General features: G+C 41.7%; 1 protein-coding gene across 1 annotated transcript; it reads right to left on the minus strand.

Annotated features, from left to right (window-relative positions):
- Positions 1–1,888: 1,888 nt before the first annotated feature.
- On the minus strand, positions 1,889–7,759 carry arhgap1 (Rho GTPase activating protein 1). Its single transcript, XM_070855583.1, has 12 exons — positions 7,563–7,759; positions 7,098–7,196; positions 6,789–6,876; positions 5,873–6,004; positions 5,183–5,269; positions 3,896–3,994; positions 3,448–3,555; positions 3,229–3,305; positions 3,032–3,109; positions 2,634–2,762; positions 2,352–2,455; positions 1,889–2,224 (listed from the first exon to the last, which is right to left on the minus strand). The coding sequence occupies exons 1-12, from the start codon at positions 7,684–7,686 to the stop codon at positions 2,057–2,059; spliced, it is 1,293 nt and encodes a 430-aa protein (XP_070711684.1). The 5' UTR covers positions 7,687–7,759; the 3' UTR covers positions 1,889–2,056.
- Between the last annotated feature and the right edge of the window lie 6,283 nt (positions 7,760–14,042).

Raw genomic sequence — 14,042 nt, forward strand, 5'->3', positions numbered from 1 at the left:
CAAATCTTTCATACCAGAAGATCAGACTTCACTGTGTGGAGTTGTGTCAGCTGTGTATCTCGTACCATTAAAAACAAACACAGCTACTTGTGCCAAAATCACAGGTACTAAATGACAACAAAGTTCAGACAATTATAATGTTGTGAGTGGGGGAATAGTCTGGAAATCCCAAGATAATGCCATTAATACAATATTAATTATATCATATGGTAAGGAGAGAGCCGTACAGAATCATACACCAGGATATAGTACAGTATATTACAGAGCAGAGAGTCTGAAACCTAAACCAGGCCTGGGTCCAGCACTCATTTCAGCAACATGCACACCCAAGTTTGGGTTCCAACACTTGTACCTGCTGGTACAATCACACACATCCTATTCTACTGGTCGCTTTAATCACAGCATTTCATGGATTGTCAACATTTGGTACCAAGTTCACTCTTTGTAAGTTAACCTGAGACTTTCAGCTCACACTTTCATCTCTCCTCTCTAGTGTGGGATCCTAATTCTAGAGGGGACATTTGGTAACTGCACTTCTTCATTATCTGTAGGTTTTATTCCTTATGTATCATCACCCTGCTCTTTCTGTCAAAGCTGGAAGGCATTTTTTTGTTTTTTGGCACAATACAGAAAACAGCAGAGGGACAGACTGACAACAGCACTGCACAGATATACAGAGAACGACTGAGGACATCCAAGTCCAAATGCTATTAATTGCCCAATAGAGATAGTAGATGACAGCCACAGTGTCCAGGTTGAGCCTGAGACACACTAAAATATAGGTATAAACACATGCTGATAGGATGGGAACTTTTAGAGGGTTAGTTGGGGGTAAGAGGGTTGTGGAAGAGTCAGAAATGGACTGTGACAGGACTGCAGTCTGTCTGTGTTGCAGCCAGTGGCTCTGTGAGCTGAGCCCTCCATTCACACTGGGACCAACTGACCAATAGATATTGACTCGAGCGCTGAAAGATACAGTCCCTGATTATGTCAGAGCACTTTATAGTGCACTAGCTTGATAATCAGGCTGAAGTGCCATTTCATCCTCCACATTGTGTTCATGTTACCTGAGGAGAAGTTGTCCATCAAAGGGGTAGGGGCCACTTTTACACACAGACTCCAGTTTACTCATGGTTATCTTGTGTGGCAAGTGTGAGAAATAAACCCTGATGACATCATAGTGATGATCTCATCTTGGGCTTGGAGACGCTAAACTTCTAATACAAACTGGAGGTGGATAGTCTGACAGACTGGGTACACCAGACAGGGAGGGTCCTAAAGACCCTATCAGGCTGCATTATGGGAAATGCCAGCGCTTTAGGAGCTTGAGCGAAGGGACCACAGGCCAGGATATGTACACCTGTACAGCTGTGTCAGCCTAATCCACTCTTATCACCATTTCTGTGGTTGTACAACATATACAGTGGGCTGGAGGAAATCACTGAATTTGGCGGCACAATAAAATGATGCAACAAAATCAGGCACTGGATCTTGCACCTTATTATTTTGATTTCGCTACATAATTAGCATGTTAGACAGGTAACACCAAACCAGCAAAACTATATGACTGGCCAGACAGACTTTGTTACTGCCTCCAACTGCAAGGGTTAAATCGATTTGATGTCAATGTCTATCTCAAAGTGTCCCAGTGTGAATGGATGGTAACTCAACTAGCTATTAGCTGCTGCTAGTAGGTAGTTGACTCACTGTTTATAGAGGGTTATATGGCTGCAGTCAAACTTATCTACCATCTCTGTCCACATCCATTCATGCTTGGAGTCGCATGCAAATGGAGATGTGGCTACAGGCTGGCAGCAGTCCAGGACACTGCTAATGGGACAATCAGAAAGACTGGCGAGAGACAAATAAAATGTAATTCGTTGTGTAAAAGTGTATGGAGAAGCAAATAAAGCTGGCTTGTCTAAGTGCTATTGCTACCCTGATGAAGCGCCTGATTGGTCCGGAGCAGGGGGGAGCTAAAGACTAAATGCAGTAGGGGGAGGGGGAGTCTCAGTGGAGTTTCTGCCTGAGAGGGTGCAGGGTGAAGGGCCAAGGTTTAGGTAAAAACTAGATGCTGCTGGTCCAGCAGGGTTCTGGTGAAGTTGTTGATTGGCCCAATGGCGCTGAGTGACATGGCGTTATCCCGCCCCCAGAGCAGGTTAGGACCAAACACCACAGCCAGATTACTGTTGGTCATCTTATTCACTTCACTGTTGGCTGATACCTAAACACACACACACACACACACACACACACACAGGTTACTGTTGGTCATGTTATTCACTTCATTCACAGACTGCCATAAAGGTCCTGGAAGGTAGCTATTGGGAAGTGTGGTGTATGGGCTTTACCTGTGCCAGGAATGTGATGAGGTATCGCAGGGATGCATAGTTTTCCTCTGGCAGCGACTCTACCAGCGTCTTCATAACTGTCACCTGGCTGTCGCTGGATACAGCTGGAACACACCAAACACAAAGGCCAAGCTCATTTAGGATACAGATGTTGTAGATGTTATGTCTAGTTTTGGCAGAGAAATTTAGATTTTTACAAAGTGCAATTATTTTAACTCCAAGTATGGAATCTGAGAATCTGTCCCCATAAGAATAAAAACAGTAGTAACTGTTTGAACTTACAGGCGAAGTTGACGATGTCATTGTACAGCTGATAGGTCAGCAGAGGCTCAGGTAGTTCCCTCAGGAATGTCTTTAAAATCACAGCTGCCAAGTGGACGTCCTCCATCTCTCTGAAATCCACTGTTGCACCTACAAAACACAGAAACATGGGTCACAAGAAAAGAAAGTATTTTACATAATTTCTTATAGCCAGATATCCAGTACAGGGCGGCAACTATTTTCATTATTGACTACGATGAGTCCGAATACAGAGAGGAGGAGCAGCTGGAGGGTTGGTGCAGAGAAAACAACCTCTGCATCAAACGTGAAAATGATGACGATGATGAGAGTGCAGGCAGGGAGAGACTGACTGAGCCAGTGAAGAAGAAAATGGTGTGCCACAGGCCTGGTGATCCTACCTGAGTTGTATCTGAGCTGGACGTCCTTCACCAGAGTCACATTGGCAGATCGTCTGAAGATCCCCTCGATCTCCAAACCTGGCACGCGCACACACACACACACACACACACACGAACACACACAGAGCAGTATATTAAGTGAACTAGAGTCAAAGTTCAATATCATGTTTGTGTTTCTATCAACACAAGAGAGTTACCTTGTTCTGAAAGGAAGGTAATGGTGTCCCTCATCACCACAGGAACACAATCACCATCTGGACTGTTCTGCCTGAGCCTGACACAAACACACAATTGTTTGGATAAAAAGCTTAGACGAAGATTTCTAATACTAATACTACATATCCAGCAACTGTTTCTACTGTCTCTGGTGAGAGTGCAATCTGTCATAACAGACCAGCAGAGATTTAGTGACTTACAATGCGAGTGGTACCCCAAACACCTGGTTGGGGAGGGGAGGGCTGCGAGAAGGAGACATGGGAGGCTGCGCGGTCGGTTTCATCGTTGCTCTCAACTTGTTGTCATACCTGACACAGAGACAGTGTTAGAGCATTATGATCTGCTGTAGATTTTGAAAGATAACTTGTGGCTTATAAAAGTTAACAAAGTTGTATGTTCATTCTGCCTGTAGGATAGTAAATGTATTTAGGTCATTTCTCTGTGGAAATGTATTACAACAGGATACAGAACAGACAATAGCAAGGGTGTAGTGAATGTTACATGGGCAATATTTCACTGGAATGTATTAAAATGCATGCAGGGTGTACAAAATGACAACAGTAGAAGGCAGTAGGAGAGCAAGAGCAAATATCCATTGTGTATAATTTCAAAGTAGAACAAAACCCGGAGTCTGGAGTCAGCTCTTACTCTTTGACACGGGCAGGGATGAGCAGCTGCTCACATTTCACCACGTCCTCCAGCTCACTCAGATAGCTCACATAGTTGATCTTCCTGCCAAACTTAAAACTACAGAAAGAGAGACACACTCAGCTTCAGATTATTCCACTCCAGTTATCATTTGCAGCATTCACAATCTGTGAGCAGGTCTAAACACACTATTCATCATGTTTTACAAACAGTATTCTCAGCGAGCCTTGCCTTGCAGCCTGTTTGTCAGGATTAAACTTCATGCAGTAGATGAAAGTCTGAATGTGAGCCATGCTAGCTTTAGCAGTCACTGCTAGCTGCAGCAGTGTGATACCATCTCTCCTGAGTCAGTGGAGAAGAGATTGCTTTCCAGTATCATGTTTAACACTGTTGGGTGGATATTACTCAATTCTGGGACATGCTGATGTGCATCCTGCATTAGTCACCCTATTGGAGGTAAGACTGACATTTGTTTAAAGGACACATTTATTCGTGTTGCTGTAGTTTTCTATAGCCACCACAAGATGGCACTAGAGTCACGTCTTAGTGATTTCATCAGTTATGATAACAAAGTTTCTCCATATCTATATGAAATAAGAGTGTTCCTAATTTAAAGCAACTACAGCATTGGTGGAAGCCTTGAAGCTTCCTAAGACATTCATTATCTATATCCCTTATCCTTAAGGGTCACTGGGGGCTGGCTGGCATTCAGTCTAAGGGCTGACATTTACACTGCCTTTTCAAGGCAGGAATGCTGCACTGTTATTCTGCCTTGCCATCTGTGTAAAGTTAAGGCGAAATAGGAGGTCATTTTAGTTCCGTCTCTGAGCCGGCAGAGGAAGGTAGTAACAGAGGCATATCTGTGTGTGTGAGTCAGTTCAGTGTGACTTGTGATTGAAGTAAGAAGAGGTGATACCTGTGATATCCTCGTGCTGATGTGGCAGCCTGCGTTTACCACTTTAATCTCAGAAAATATCCCAGTTTTTTTCTTGTGAATTTACGTTAATCTCTGAAGTTTTTCTCTCTAAATATAACCCCTCTTCCTAGGACATGTAATTTTTTATTTATCTTCTTACCTACACTGACCTTAGTCATAGTCATAGGGTCATAGTGTTCAGAGAACATAGAAAGTATAAAACAAGGAAGGGAAACAAGGTCAGAAAAATCTTTAAAAATCTTTAAAATGTTGTAAGTCAATCCTTTCATTATTTCCACTAGAATTCTGGTGTAACATAACTGTACAAAAAATGATAAGCGGTTAGGGTTAGAAAAGGGTTGAAAAAACACCTGATGATTGGTTTGAAGAGGATCAGCAGAGTCTTGATGAACATGGTGGGATGGACGATATACAGAGCCTTAATGTTCTTCTTATACCTGAAATCACATACAGATGATACTGTCACAAAATGTTCCATTCACTGAAGAAACTGCAGAATGACAGCAGCTATTTCAGTGGTCTAAAACACAACTGGTATATCTCAGATTGTAGCGTTCTAAAACCCATATGTATTGATGTATTAACAATCCTGCAGGGAGGATATAGGGACGTTCGTCCTTACATTAATAAGTCATTCATATAAAAATACATGGCTGTGAATATGATGCCCTTTCTGTACAGTGTTTGTGTAAGGTCTGTCCTCTCCCATTGACGCTCAGATAGTTAGTGTTTAAGTCCTATTTTCATGTGCAGGTGCAGGTGCGGTGGGTAAAGTGGAATATAGATCACAAATCTGCAGCCAGAGGAAGCTGGTGTGTGTGTTTTCTAACAGTTTATTATTATCATTATTATATATAATGATAAGTAATAAAAAATTGTTCAGTGAAGCTGCTTATATAATCACATCATATTTTTCACTCATATACCTATTGCATTTCATGCTGTAAATGGTTACATTGTTTAAGCTGAAAGCCAATTTCAGTGATCATGTGATGGTCAGTAAAGCTTCTGCAGATGCCCAGTGATGTTGTTGAGCTCACTTTCTGTCAAACTCCCTGTAGGCCTCTCGGAGCCAGCTGAGAGATGGCTTGTTTTCACTGGTCAGCCCATGATGGAAATAGATCAGAGTGTAGTCACTTTCAACATACTGATCCAGTGTCCCTTTAAGATACCTGCAAAAAAAAATCAAATAAAGCCATTGTCATTTAAATAGATGGGTGTATATATACTGTATATGTTAAGCTGTCAGGTCATGCAGTGAAAAACCAACATTATGGGGAGAGAAAAATCTGATATATCATTTTGTTTCCTCTCGTGGACGTTATCAAGACACTTAAAAAAGAATTTGGTTGGTTTCCAACTAAAGAAGTGCAGAATCAGAATGATTTCATGTCATACTTTACTCAAGGTACACATGGATGAGGGGGATAAAAAAGTGAACCACTGAAAGAGAAATATTCAGTTCAGCCATCTGATATCTTAGATTTCTCTGATGCCCCTTGGGGCTGGTGAAGCACAAACATTTTTACCCCCTTCCTCTGCTCCAAACAGGTTGCACAGTTAAAAAACAACTCCCTGAATCCAGCAAAAATATTCTTCACAATGCTTTTCAGCTCCAGTGAGGCCCGTGTACGTCCACAGCAAAATGAATGGAAATGTGACCTTTTCATTTCAAAACACCTTGATGATTCAAAGGTTCCAAGCAGCAAAGAACTAACTGACATTATATTCCACCCGAATCTTTGGTATTCACTTTGGTGGTCATCAGCCATTGTTCTGAATAGAAAAAGCCCACTCAGCTAGGACTCCCCATGACTTTACCCAAATAGGAACTAAAATGTAGCCATGTAAACATCCCACACTTGGATGAGGGGCCACCCAGAAGAATCTTCCTCTATTCTAATAACTCAGTAACATCTCAGTAATCCCACTACTCCTTAAATCATCAGTACTTACATCAGCAGCTTGTGATGGTCCAGTTGGTGCTGTGGAGGCATTCTGCAGGCATTAAACACGATCACCTTCCTGCCAAAGTTATCATCACCTACAGACACAGACAGGCATTCAAAATCATATTTATATTAAAATAGATTACTTTCATCGGATGGAATTGCACCTAATCTTAAAAAAAAGCTAAAGCTAAATGACAAGCTGTCCCAGTCTTGCAAATTACCCCACAAATTTGAGAACTATTGGTAAAAGGTGATCTCCCAATTATTGGCGCCATGTGGAGATTAGACAGAGGTTTGTGACTGGAGGACTGACCTGCAACTTCAATGATCTGATGCCTGGCGATGTCATAGAAGGGATGGTCCCAGGGCAAGTGGGGAGAGCCAGCATCAAAGCGCTGGGAGATATCTGTCTCTGAAACACACACACACACACACCGCAATACATATATACATCAAAGAGAAAAAACACAATAATACACTTGCATTTCCCCTCTCCACTGATAACTCCTAATATATATAACTATATACATTCATTTAAAAACATTAACAAATTAATTATCAATATTAATATATATTAATTAAAATACTTATATCAACCTAGTTTTATCATTATTATTATCATTATTGTACGTTACCGCCGCAGTAGTAACTAAGCAGTAAACTATGTTAACAACATTTCAGCAGGGAGCACCACTGCTGCTGGTGGAAACAGTCAGGCTGGAGCCCTGATAATGTCAATAAGATAAGGGTAAGGTGAGTTCTCAAAAATCCCTCTCACCTGACTTGCTGAGAGTAGAGTCATCAGCAGGCCACTGCTGGTCCTCTATTGTGGCCAGCTTCAGCTGTCCCAACTGTGCAGTGGCAGGGTCTTCACCCAGATCTACCAGAAGCTCTGAAGACATCACACACACTGCAGAACGGCGCTAAACGCACCCACTCACACACTACGCAGTGATGTCTCAGGTACACACACCCACACACTGCCACAAACACAAAGCTGCGACGTCAACAGAGTAGTCCTGCAAGAGACAGACAGACCTCAGGTCAGCTGGGTTCAAAAACATTTCAACAACTGTTCAAATTACTGACAGTTTAAGCAAGATTGGTTTCTTATAATCAATTATAGAAAACTTCTCTGGATTATTTCCCTGAACAGTAAATTAACAGCTCAGAAGTTCTGGACTATTAAAGGGACAGAATAATTCTCTCCTGTCATTTTAATGACAAAACAAGTAATGAACCATTGAGGCCTACATTAAAGGGTGACTTCTGTATTTTTTAAACCTGCGCCTGTCTGACAGCATTATGGAAATTATCCCTAGATATTTTTGTTTTAAAAGGGATAATTTATCAAAATACACGTTTTAATGTCGTCTCAACATAAATGTGTCTCTCAGTCACTAGCTAAAAGCTCCTGATTTGCTCAGGGACAATGGTGATTTGGTATAGTTGGCTGTCTTTATTGGGAACACATACACTCCCTCTGTCTCCAGGTGGAGGATTCCCATAGCACAGTCTAAGCTCCTGAATCTGTTACATAAACACAAAGCTTGTTCAAAATTTGTCAGTTAGTTAAGCTGGAGAGAGAGAGAGAGAGAGAGAGAGAGAGAGAGAATAAGAACACCAGGAAACAACTTGAAGGTCACTGCATATTTATGAGTAGCTAGCTTCATGGTCTCCATAAAAGAAAATCATTTCAATCATATCATTTAAATATGGAGATAACAAAGCTCATTTTCAGACTCTCTCTTCTGGAAGACACTCATAGTGTTGCAGCACACAGAGAGCGCCACAGATGGGTGCTTAACAAATTAGGTTAAGAGAGAAGTTCAAAGCCAGCTCACTTTCTCACAGAAATAATGTGATGGAAGTATTTCTGAGAGAGCGGGTTCCCCAAGCTGTTCCACCATCAGACAAGCAGTTCTAATGAAGCATACTAGCAGCTTAAAGCCAACACACAGTATGTCCACTTACATTTCTAAGATCTCCATAGGTACTACACTTGGGTTAACAGTGGAAAATTCTTCCGCCCCTGGTCCACCCCATGTTCTTCTTTGTGCGCCTATTGTGCTTCTTTGGTGAATAAACAGCCTATGAAGCTTTTTTATTGCTTTTATAGCTTTTCAGTGAGTGTATTGAGTATCAATTTCAGAGCATGGCGCATTGATTTCACATTCAGATTTTGTAATGCTTTCCCTTAAAACCCTGCCCTCGAACTCAAAAAGCTCCTGCTTACACCTAGATTTGCACTGCTTCTGCTCAAACTGCATGCTTGCATATACCATGCTTAAACAAACTTCCTGCACTGCAGCTTCAGGCCTTTTCCACACATTCAGGTTGCTTCTGTGCACTTGTGAACCATCTATTCTTGGATCTTGCTCTCAAACTGAAAGACCACATTCTTGAATAACAACTCCATATTAGAGCACCATATTAGGGCAATGATGGAATAATTGTCCATCTTCCGCAAGAGGAACATAGTGCACAAAGAAGAAAATGTGTGTGTTGACAGTGCACTGTAGCTATGGATTTCTGGATGCTGGAGAATGAAGGGATGTGACTGGAAGTGGATCAAATTAATCTTTTCTGTGTATCTTGCACTTTCTGGGTCAAGCAGATTGGATGCATAATATGCCTGACATGGTGTCTTCAAGTCATTTATAAAGTACTTTCATTCAGGTGGTTTCTATTGGTGTTTTTTGTGCTGTTATTTTACATTAAAGTCTACAGCAACTGTCTTTTTTTTTCCACCAGAAAGGGTCAGAGACGTGATGCAAGCCAAAGGCCCTGGATATTCCGAAGTCGGCCTAATTGGAATAATTAAATAAAAAATAAAAACGCCTCATATAACAACCTGAATAAATGAAATAATTTTCAGAGTGGTTTACACCTTCGAAAATCTGATCACTGTCAAAATATTAGTGCCTATTGACCACGTAAACACATAATATGATCATTTCTCTCTGGTTGGAATTTATTCTTTCTGTGCCTGTCTGGCCCGCATGGGGGAAATGGTGACGTCTTCTTCTGCTGTTATACTTCTAGCAGATAAGACCAAGCCCCCAGGACATGTGTCAGGCTTTGAAGCCAATTTGACAGTAGCCAATCTGCAATTACAACCTCCGGATCCCACAGGATCTGGATCACAAAGCATTTTCCCCTCCCACAATCACGAGAAAAGAAGCAGCTGTAAAATAGTGGATACATTTTTTTGACCATCATAACCCCTGAGAAATGGCTTGTTTCACCATGAGAATTTGATCCGTTCTGTCAGATAACATTTGCAAAGTCTAGAAGAGCCATGTAATCAAATAGTTTTATCTGCATTCAAGGGCTACCATGGAAGTTAACCAGCAAGGTTTATTATACATCCATGGATTAGATGCTTCACAGCATGCAGAATCACTTTGCCCATGTCAAAAATCCATTCTGATTAAATGCTTTGGGACGGGTAAATGTACATCTCACTTAATTCAACATCCATGTAACAATTAAGTTGGACTGAAAACATATTGTCCATGTGACATTCTATCTTCTCGTGATATCTGCTAGTTACACATAGTGACTGAAGTGACCAGAGGTATGCTGTGCAACATGTGAGACACTTTGGTCCTCAAAGTGAAATTTGGATTTATTATTTCTTGTACAGCAATATAATGTCCTTATGGAGCTATCTATATTTTTCTGATTACAGTATTTGTGGTGTGGTGATTTAACTATATATCTAATTGAGGGATGATTTCACAACCTTCTGTGTTGTAGCTCTCCTCTGCTCCTTATTCAGGCTGCTGGGATGACTGTAGTTTACATGCAAATACTCCCTCCAGCAGCTCCTATAACAGACTGTAGAAGTCACTGAGCTTAATTAATGACTGCTTATCTCTTCCTCTTCTCATACATTAACTATCTCCCCATTTTCTATAGTCACACTTCCCCTTTTATCTCCCAACCCCCACTCCTTTCTCTTTCTCTCTCACTCTCTCACACACACACACACACAGTGTTCTCTCTCTACTATGTGATGTTATGCTGGCTGACAGCATGTTGCTTTAAATAAATATTGCTTCTAACCAACAGACACAGTCAGCCTATTGCTGATGACTACTCACGCACACAGATGGTGAAAAACAACTGTTAACACACTGTCAGCCTGTTTTCAGAGACAAAGAAATCATCAAGGAAGCTGTTGGGTTGGATTTTGGTTGATGTGGACAGTAACTGGTTCCTGCTGTCTTGCTTTGCTTGTTCCTGAAAGCAGCCCTATTGTGCTTACACATCAGGTCAGGCTGTATAGGTCACAGCAGTAGGCAGTGGAAGCAGCACCGGATTGTGAGGTCATGTGAAGATGTGATTTAGCTGCATGTTAAAAACTGAACAAGAATCAGCAGCACATTCCATTTTTAGAGACTGTGCTTGACAAGACTGTTTAACTAAGGTCACAATTCGATCCTATTTAAACATTTTTTTAACACTGACAGTTTTGTTAGACTATCGAACCTCTAATTGTAAAGATCATAGATCATGAAAACAGTCGTTTACATTTTAAAATTTCTCTCTAAAAACACAGCACTGTTTCCCCTCAGATGGAGCTGTAGCAGCAGGAAATTTGGACAAATTAATACACATCCAAGGTTCATCATAATGAAGGAACACATCACTCAGTGCCCAGTGTGGCTCATTTGCATTTTTAAGACTTTAGATAACAATGGAGCTCAATTGAGCAGATAAATAAGATCCCTTCACTTTTGGGAGATGTACAGTATATAGTACAGTATAGGTACAGTATAGGTACATATACATTTACTGCCAATCTTTTCCTCTGCTTCTCTTTCCACTACATGGTATCAAGTGTGGTATGACCATCAGTACACTGAGGGCAGAGGTGATTTAGATTTTCTGGTTCTGATTCTCATTAAATGTTCATCCAGTCAGTCAGTTAGCTGCTCGGCCATGAAAATTAACAATTGGAATCTTCTCTGTTAGCCTGTTAGCTACACCATAACCATTCCCAATTCTCCAATATAACAATAACATTGTAGACAATGAAGCTGGCTGTTGCTCATCAGTCAGACAGTAAAACAAGTCTGTTTGGATCCAGGATTCACCACATCCGGTATTCTGCCTCACCCAGTCACATCTGTCTGCAGGAGTCAGTGTTTCAGTGTTGCTATACAGACACACACTCACACAGTGTGTACATATGAGCAGTTTACAGAAGGATCCAGTAGCAAAAGCACCCAGCCCCCTTCATTCCTCCTCTCTAACACAGCACTGCAGGCAGCAGAGGAAAGCAGCTTAGTCAAAGTGTCCTCCAGGGGGTTGGGAAGTGGTTCCCTAGAAAAAAAAAAAAAAGGCAACAAAACTAGACTGCCAACAAAAACCCTCAGAATCATTCTGTTCCTGTAACCACAGGTGTTCTTCAATAACTTGGATGCCACTAGAGTGTAACCAGTCCTCACACTCCACACAGTCTCATATGATCACATGTGACATGTAGGCAACAAGTCTCACAATATACACCACATGGTAGCCTACATACACAGTCTTCGATCTTCCACTCCATAGATCTGTGTTTGGGTATTTTGCTTGCAGATCCAAAGGAAATGCAATGTAAGGAAAAATGGACTGAATCATATGTGATTCTGGCTACAACCAAATAAGGCCAAAGGACAAAGCCTCCATCTGATCAACCCCAGCAGGTACAAGAAAATAACCAGTGCCCTACCAAGGACCCCAAATAAACCTCAAGCCACATGCTGAGGGCCTTGGGCTGGAGGGGGGCAGATTTTAATGGGGGCATCTAGACTACAGGGTAGCCAGTGCCCACGATGTTGATAAGGTTTTGAAAACAGCCTACAGGTTCATCCAAAATAGCAGACAGCTTTTAATGGCTTGCCTCTGGATTCAGCCTCAACGCAGGCACACATCATTGTCCTAGAACCCCAATGGGCACATCCACAATTGTCCTCCTCAAGGGCAGAACTAACTCAGTGGCATATTACCTTTCAGAGCAGACACTATCCCCTGGGGAATGGAGCGAAGATGATTTGGGATTGGTAGAGGGAAGTCCATGGTGACCAATTTGCCTCAGAGTTAACAACTCATGGTCCCCTGTGGTTTTCCTTGGTAGACGTCAGTGCCCCACTTGGGATGGATGTGTTGTGCCAGGCTGAGGGATCTCCTTTAGGGATTCCCTCCGATCTCCCTGATAGCACCCACACTTCACAGGGTGAGACTGTAGAAAACCATGGTCCTCATCATGGCCCCCACATGGCCATTGAGAATATAGTTTTCCACACTCCTCAGTCTGGAAAAGGGCCCTTGGCAGCTTCCATTGACTTCCAGTGAGGATTTGGCATCTGTGTCCGAGTCTACTCCACTCTACTTCACGGCAGTGTGAGCAGTGCAATGTGGGTCTCTGTCTCCAAGTGGACAGGAACTGCTTTACCATCTACCACCTACCAGAAAATTTCCCCCTATGGGGGATCAAATAAAGAAGTCTAAGTACCACACAGGCCCAAAAACACCTGGACATTTGTAAAAAATAAGTGACAACATATGGAAAACTGAGAGAGCAAGACTCAAAAACTTTTTAGTACATATTTGTTATAGTTCATATTTCCAATTGATGTTGTCTTACATTGTGTTTATGTTCAATTCCAGTTTCTACTTCGTTACAATCCTGAAAAATCCAAGTCCATTTTTTGTTTTGTTTTTTCACTTTAAACTGTTGTTACACTGTCTTAACACACACTAATGCCAGATATTGAAAGCTTAGGTTAATCTGAAAAAAAAGGGCAAAAGATGAATTAATTAATTATTTCCCCGACAGAGCTTTCTGATCTGTTGGCCAATCAGCATTTTGGGGTTAAGGGCTGAGGGCCTTGCTAAAGGACATCACCCAGTCACAGCCTGCTTCTCTAACCTTTAAGTCACCACTGCCTTCCTGATACTGTGAAATATTTATGGTCACAGATTTTATGTATGCATTTCTGTATACATGTCATTGTGACTCTGATGTCACCAGTTGAAAACGTAGCCCACTGCACATACACATGAAAGCCACCTGACAGATAAAAGCTCCAACTATGTGTTACACAGCCGTCTGCAGTGACCACACTGAGTCTAACGTCAACTGATACCAAAATAACAAGTGACAGCAAAACTGCGTTGCAGTCTGAATCAGAGACTATGTGAGAGTGTTCATGTATGCAGACATTCCATGTGAAACCTTCTATGTATAGAAGATTTTATAAAT

The sequence above is a fragment of the Pempheris klunzingeri genome, chromosome 24 (assembly GCF_042242105.1).
Source record: "Pempheris klunzingeri isolate RE-2024b chromosome 24, fPemKlu1.hap1, whole genome shotgun sequence".
NCBI classification, from domain to species: Eukaryota; Metazoa; Chordata; class Actinopteri; order Acropomatiformes; family Pempheridae; genus Pempheris; species Pempheris klunzingeri.

Excerpts from the sequence above, each read along its gene's own strand:
- arhgap1 (XM_070855583.1), bottom strand. The coding sequence starts at position 7,686 with ATGTCTTCAGAGCTTCTGGTAGATCTGGGTGAAGACCCTGCCACTGCA. Across the intron at positions 3,995-5,182 it reads CTCTTCAAACCAATCATCAG|TTTTAAGTTTGGCAGGAAGA; the intron begins GTGTTTTTTCAA and ends CTCTTTCTGTAG. Across the intron at positions 3,110-3,228 it reads TACCTTCCTTTCAGAACAAG|GTTTGGAGATCGAGGGGATC; the intron begins GTAACTCTCTTG and ends TGCGCGTGCCAG.